At 33.7% G+C, this 7,488-nt stretch overlaps 1 protein-coding gene across 1 annotated transcript; it reads left to right on the top strand.

The window, feature by feature from the left end:
* Nucleotides 1–282: 282 nt before the first annotated feature.
* On the top strand, nucleotides 283–7,218 carry MRPL10 (mitochondrial ribosomal protein L10). Its single transcript, XM_014057915.2, has 5 exons — nucleotides 283–513; nucleotides 2,330–2,499; nucleotides 3,417–3,581; nucleotides 4,333–4,477; nucleotides 6,090–7,218. Exons 1-5 carry the CDS (start codon nucleotides 471–473, stop codon nucleotides 6,317–6,319), a joined length of 753 nt encoding a protein of 250 aa, XP_013913390.2. The 5' UTR covers nucleotides 283–470; the 3' UTR covers nucleotides 6,320–7,218.
* Nucleotides 7,219–7,488: the final 270 nt, after the last annotated feature.

Genomic DNA, 7,488 nt, shown 5'->3' with positions numbered 1-7,488 from the left:
CAGAATTCCTCAACCAACCACCCTATGACTGAGGTATTCTGGGAGTTGAAGTCCACACATCTTAAAGTGGCTGAGGTTTTTTTTAAAAAAATACCGATATAGGGTGAAACGGGCTTATTTTATTTTATTTTTTAAAATAAACAAACTTATAAAACTGAAGTGTGGTACCAGTGCCTCTAGCAATCGTGCCACTAGCAATCGCGTTATGGGTTACCAGATATGGGTTGCCATATCTGCAGAAAGCAAAGAGATGCAGTCTTTCTGTATCTTTCCAGTCATCAAGTAATCAGAGAGGGAGAGAAACTTGAGGAAGGTTTGATCGCGAGACGACGTCTCGAGCCCCCGTTGCTAGGAGACAAGAGTCTTTTTTTTTTTCTTTTTTCTTTTGAAGGGCTGAGAGAAAAGGGCTCCCTTCCCCTTTAAACCTCCACTCCCGTGATGCTCTATTCTGACATCCACGTTTTTCGGAAATGGCTGCTGTTGGCGGTTGGGGTAAAAGGATCTGTAAAACCGGTAAGGGATAATGAAAAATCGGAGGGCTTTTCCGCCTCCGGAAATTATTATCCGTTGTTGTGGCTTTTAAATCACTTTATCTAGTATGCGATGAATGCTCATCTTCTTCTGTGTAGATCTAGCGGCTAGCGCTACAGCTCTCCCTGTTGAAATTCAGCCTTCTTTGTCGATCTTTCGCCCACATCGCAAAAATCCCGACTTTTTGTACATTTTGGGTTGACACAGTTTTGGCCTATCCAACTATTCATACCTCGGTAAAGCAGAGGGAATGGAATAATAAGGAGCTTTCGACATTGGCCTGTCTCCTGTGTACTCCTGATAGGAGTATTACGTGCAGTATTTTTTTTGTGGGGGAGGGTGTGTGAAACATCGAGGGTTTTTTTTTTCCCCAGGCAGGTTTTAATATCGGAAAATACTTAAATAATCACGTAGAAGACATTGTAAAATGTTGTATGGTGCACTAGTTATGGACAAAATATGCAAAATAAAAAAATGTAATTGTAAAAGGTACTTTGAACTTTCTTTTATGATAGTTAATACCTAAGGTAATCAATTGTTCCTTTCAATAAATTATCCATTGATTTATATATTCCAGGCTTTTAATATTTTATCTATATACAAACAATGATTAATATTCTCTTTCCCCTTACTTGTTCTCCAATGATTTCTTTCTTATAAAAAGTATGTGACTAGTTTTTATTTAATTGCCTTACTGAAAATGAAATTTGTGGCAGTCTCAATGGATGGAGGCATTCTGAGCAATTTCCTTGGTATTAGTTGGGTTTTTAAAAGTTTTGTTTTATTCCCACATTTATTTATTTATAAATATTTCTTATATCCTCTTTTCCTCTTTACCTTCTAAGCTAAACAATCTAAATTATATAAATATTGTATAAATATCTGTTTTAGATTTAAGAGAGTTTTTATCATTTTTATGCCTTTTATGTACAGTAGTCCTCAACATACAATACATTTAGTGACTGTTCAAAGTTACAGTGGCACTGAAAAAAATGACTTATGACCACTTTCGACACTTACGACTTTTGCGTCATTCCCATGGTCACATGATCAAAATTCAGACATTTGTCAACTGACTCATATTTATGACTGTTGCAGTATCCCTGGCTCATGTGACCACTTTTTGTGACCTTCTGACAAGCAAAGTCAACAGGGAAGCCAATTCACTTAACATGTTACTAATTTAACAAGTGCATGTTTCATTTAAAAACTGGCAAAAAAATTGTAAATTGAGGCAAAATTCACTTAACATATTTCACATTTAACAACATACATTTTGAGCGCAATTGTGATCATAAATTGAGAATTATTTTTTTCTAAGACAATTATATACCTTCAAAGGGAAGAACAAGTTATATATTTAAATTCATGATGGATTTATTTAATAGTGGTATAATGCATGTTATTCTTTGTATAAATAATTCCTGAAAGTTTCCTTTATTATGGATACTTCAGGATAACAGAAGCCAAATCTGGATTTATCTTTTAGATGGATTTTATAGGCAAATTCTAACCAGTACTATTAATCAGTCCAAAATTTAATACCCTTAATACTTACTCATTACTAAGCCTAAATATCTTACAGAAGGCTTCAGTGTGAGGAGTTATGATTTTCAAGAGTATTCTTGATGGCTTTATGATTTAAAATGTTCTTAATTATTTATATAAATTATCAGTACATTACTGGCATCTTAGTTCTCTGTAATACTACGATCCTTTGATTCTTATGAAATTGTTGATTTGGAATTTGCCTATTTGGAATTTGTAGTCTAATTCTCCTGTTGCTCTATTGGTCTAGGCTGGCTGCCCACCTTGCAGCTTATTCGTCATGGCTCCAAATCTGTCACACGTCACTGGAAACCGATGCACATTATGAGGGAAAAGCTGATGGCAGTGACTGAGTACATCCCACCAAAACCTCTGGATTCAGAGACCTGTATGAAACCCCGTGTCATTCTTTCTACAGAAGTAATAACATTGTTCTATTTTGGGATAATTGGAATGATATAAATACTCATTTTTGATTAAAATTCTTGAAAAGTTTTGCCCTTCATAGTTCTGCCAATTGTGAAAGGGTTCATATCATTTCTGTTCTATAATAGATAGCCGCATTATTCTAATAATGACTTAAGTATTTGATGCTATGCTCCCTCCTGACATTTGGGAGATAGTTATTTTGTGCTGCTCTTCAACTGTAAAGCAATAAAGAACTTTCCTTCATATCCTTGGTTATGCTCCACTAAAATTAGAAACCAGCTGAACATCTCAATTTTACTTGTATTTTGACTTTGGAAGAAAGACTGAATTTATTTTGCTCAACAACAAAAGCATCTACTTCTCATATTACCATCCAGATAGAAATTCTGTTTTCCTTTCTGATGGAATGACAGTTGAGTTCCTGCTGAATTGAGCAATTTGATTTATATTTGTTTGGTTTAATCTTACATGATTACACAAAGATTGAATTTTCCAACCTCCAAAATAGTAGTAGAATATTCTTGGATATGTTGTTTATTTAATTTTCAAATGGCAATAATCTTAATGGAACTTGTTTAAATCAAGCTTGTGGGCCTTGCTAAGTTTGGACAGAATTTGAAGTAACATACACCTAAGTAGATTGATAGGTTTAATTTAACTGATATTACAGAGAGAAAAAGCTTATTGAGTATAAAATAAAGATTTTAATTTGCTCCTGAAAAAGTATGAATGGTCGTTATAATTAGAGGAACATTTTATTTTATTTTTATTGGAATCCTGCTTTTATTATTTTTACAGAATTTATGTTTCTGAGATCCACTGGTATTTTGTAGCTATGGAATATAATCTTTTAGAATTTTTATTGCCTGTATTTTCAAGATTGCAAATCCATTTTTTCTCTCATGCAGATGACTGACTTTGAAAGACTGTTATTGCGTCAAGTGAAACAAATATTTCTTGAGAGTAAAATGATTGTTGTGTGCCAATACAATTATATTCCTGGAAATGATATGGTATTATTCAGGCATCGGCTGCGAAAGTATAATATCCATGTCAAATTTTTTCCCAATAAGGTACAGTTTTTTGTAGAGACTTTCAGTAATATAGTATTGTAATAGTGCTGTGTAGTAAAGGTGTTTTTCTTCTGCTTCCTTTGATTTTTAAAAATAAAATCTAAATATTTTGCCTTTCCAGAAGGATCAGCCTTAATTTTTAAAGAAGTTTTTATAGAAACAATATCCCAAGAGAACTTATTCTCTTCTTTGCCTAATACATTGTTCATGACTTATCAAATGATAATTTAACTGATCAATAGCTAGCAGAGTCAGATTATATGGTTGTACAATTTTATTTTTCCATTCTTGATGCTTTGTTATTCTTGGTGCCTTTCTCATCTTGACCTAAGTTTTTCTTTTTCTTGAAGTTAGTATTTATTGGTAGCATTGTAAGAGGTCCTATATGCCGTTTATAAGTTTACATGCAAAGGCAGAAGGATTATAGTTTCAGCATATTTTATTTCTGTGAATGAAAAGTAGAGTTTTATAGCTTCATGATACCATTATGAAATTTTATGTGGTAACATTGTTTGATCCAGCATTGATTTGCTTGAGTGGAATAGAGAGAGGCTTTGCTCGTTTCTTCTTTGTTCCTTCAGCTCTCTCCCAATCTCCTCCACAAGTAGAATACTTTAATATAAGAGGAAAACCTATTTGGGGATCTCTGGGGGAAATATGACCCCTTCCCTGTTTTACTGTAAGCTCTGTAATTATGATATTCTTCAATGTAAGGTCAACTCTAATATAATCCTTTTCTCCACTTTTCCAGATCATGATTCCCTTTCTTTCAGAATCGAAGTACAAGAATCTTCTCCCTCTTTTTGTGGAACGCAACCTTCTACTTGTCAGTATGGAAACAAAGGCTCGGGAAGCACTTCAAGTCCTGAAGCGTGTGCCACAAATTAATATGTTAGGTAAGGGATAAGGTTTGCAGATATACTATATGCTTCATTTTTTACTGAGAGGTCTTTAAATGTTTTTTGATTAACAAAAAAATTAGCAATCAATAGAGGGATGGATGTGGATTTTAACTCTCAGAGTTCTCAGCAATGTTTGCAATGTAGGTGTCTGGAAGTATCCAAGATGGAGAAAGTTCCTATGATGGAGTTAGATAACTAACTGGAAAAGAAGCTGTGGAAGAGGCAGATTAGTTAGATACAGTTGAAGTACTTGGAAGAAACATGTTTCACAACTTACTTTATAGCCATAGGATGGGATTTTTTTTAAAAAAAAAAAATCAGATGGTAGAAGCTGCTTATTTAAAAAAATCCTCAAAACAAAACATAATCCTGATATAGAAGGGTAGAGATTTTTGAGAAACCTTTTCCTGTGGATCTTAATGACTAAGGGGAAAATAACCTGTTCGCAAGGGACTAAGACTCCCCCCCCCCCTTTAGTCTCTAAGAGAAAGTTGAATGCAAGAGACTACAACTGAAAAATTCAGAATTTTCCAGTTCTCTGTAGTATAACCTTCCCACAAGGAATTAGGGGTGAAATACCCATTCCTTATTTACAGAGTCCCCCCACCCCCACCCCCTTGGTCTCTTGTGAAGAGTTTTGTTGTTCTCTTAATCCTGTGGAACCTTTCAAGTATTTCAGTTTGAAAATTGTAATAGAATGCCTTTTTACTACTGAATATATGGATGTACATAGTGCTGCACAGTGGAAAACCAATTGCCTATTTTAGGCAACTGTGATTGTGTGGCCAGTTTTATTTATTTAATAAGTTACTAGACTATTTTTTTAGGTAAAACTTTTCGTGCATTCTGTTTTTTTCTGGTCACATTCAGTCACCACCTCAGTCTGTCTTTTTATAATTCTGCATCTGCAAGGGGGTTAAATTTAAATTGTACACTTTTTAAAGCAAACAAACTGTTGTGATCTCTTGTGTCATCCTTTCAGAGATATTTCCTTACCAGATTTTTCAATTTCTTCAACCATGACAGCTTGCCATAAGAAGTTGTGGATGCTTCCTCACTGAACATTTTTAAGAAGAGACTGGACAGTCATTTGTTTAAAATGGTATAGGGTCTCCTGCTTGAGCAGGGAGTTGGATTAGAAGACCTCTAAGGTGCTTTCCAGCTCTATTCTGATTGATTGATTGATTGATTGATTGATTGATTTACAGGGCTTCTAATGTACTGCCTTCACTTGAAAAGTTGAGATACATTCTGCATCTGCCTTGAAGTTAACCCATGTTGAATTGTATGTACAGTGAAACATCAGCAGAGGAAATGTTTTATGACAGTTTGTATTTTGTCATAAATTATTTTATGAACAATTACCTGAAATTTGAAATGGGGATTCTACAATTTACATGAAAAATATCTTATAAAATTTGCCAAATTTCAATTCCGTAGGAGTCACGGATCCTGGATTTTGGATGTTAGACCATTTAAAATACCTTGGTTCAAAACATTTTGCCCTATAGTGTTCTGTTTTGTTAACAGTTACAGGAAAGAGAGTTTTAGTAATATATAGATTTTTATCCTAACTTGAATGTTTTTGTTTCATTTTTTTTTCCAGGAGCTTGCATCGACAATGTTATCCTAAGCAAGCAAGGCTTTGTAAATTATTCTAAGCTGCCATCTATAATAACTGCCCAAGGAGAAACTGCAGGTGTACTCTCACTCATGACATCCAACACTAGCAAACTTCTGCAGCGTGGCTCTGTTCATCTCAGTTCATTGCTGGACCAATATGTTCAACAGGAAAATGAAAAAGTTGAAGGAAAAGCAGATAGGAACATCAGCTAAACTGGAAGCAATTTAATTATTCAGCGTAAAATTGTCATGTTTACTTGTTGCATGCCCATGGGTTAGTGGGATGGGTTAATTAGTATGATTGATAAAGTTCTGGCTATCAGTTAAACCACATGGAAGGGAAAAAATGCTGCAGAACTAGACTATGAACAAAGAATCTTATTGACTGTGTGCTTATATGATACTACATATTTGTAGAATTTTACTATATGTAGAGGAAATATTAAATATGTTCAGGTGCAGTACACTGTTTAAATGTGAATAAAATTTTATTAATAATCTGCATAATTTTCTGCTTTAGGTTGGGCAAGAAACAATCTTTAATAGGAACTTATGTTTTAAGAACTGAATTAACAACAAAATGAAAACAAATTTCCAACAGATCCAAGATGAAATCACATTGAAAACATGTAAAATAGTAACAAAATATTTACTCTGGCACCAAGCAGCATATACTTTTTATCAGTTTTTAAGAACCTAGGATGAATAATAAATTTATTCTGTGATGCCAACCAGCTGTTCTTGAAAGGACAGGTGTCTTTTCCACTTATGGGCAACTATTAATATGATAAATGAATAAAAATTACAACAGTTCTAATGAGAAATAGGTTGCTTTGTATCACTTTCATAGTTTAGTTATCTGGACTGGGATTCTAACTAACGTTGAATATATAAGAAAGAACATAGAAAAAAGATACATAATTTTTGTTATATTACAAAATGTATTTGAATAGAAATAGAAATTATTCATGGCTTTTCACCTTTTAAATGTATTTGATCAAATAAGTATTAAAATGCTCCAGAAATGTGGATTCACAGTAATTGTATGTAGTGGGTTTTAGCTTAAATTAAGCATGTACAGGTGAAACTTGAAAAATTAAAATATCGTGCAACAGTTCATTTATTTCAGTAATGCAACTTAAAAGGTGAAACTAATATATGAGATAGACTCATTACATGCAAAGCAAGATAGTTCAAGCTGTGATTTGTCATAATTGTGGTGATTATGACTTACAGCTCATAAAAACCCCAAATCCACAATCTCAGAAAATTAGATTATTACATGCAATCAATAAAACAAGGATTGTACATAGAACAGTATCGGACCTCTGAAAAGTATAAGCATGCATATGTACTCAGTACCTGGTTTAGGCCCCTTTTGC

This window comes from Thamnophis sirtalis, unplaced genomic scaffold (assembly GCF_051295495.1).
Source record: "Thamnophis sirtalis isolate CommonGarterSnake01/CBP01778 unplaced genomic scaffold, rThaSir2_p1.2 scaffold_4, whole genome shotgun sequence".
Taxonomy (NCBI): Eukaryota; Metazoa; Chordata; class Lepidosauria; order Squamata; family Natricidae; genus Thamnophis; species Thamnophis sirtalis.
Note: the sequence above shows the minus strand (reverse complement) of the source record. Positions and strands in the feature narration are given on the sequence as shown.

Coding starts and splice junctions, on each gene's coding strand:
- MRPL10 (XM_014057915.2), top strand. CDS start 471: ATGGCTGCTGTTGGCGGTTGGGGTAAAAGGATCTGTAAAACCG. Junction 3,582..4,332: donor TCAAATTTTTTCCCAATAAG/GTACAGTTTTTT, acceptor CCACTTTTCCAG/ATCATGATTCCCTTTCTTTC. Junction 4,478..6,089: donor GCCACAAATTAATATGTTAG/GTAAGGGATAAG, acceptor TTTTTTTTCCAG/GAGCTTGCATCGACAATGTT.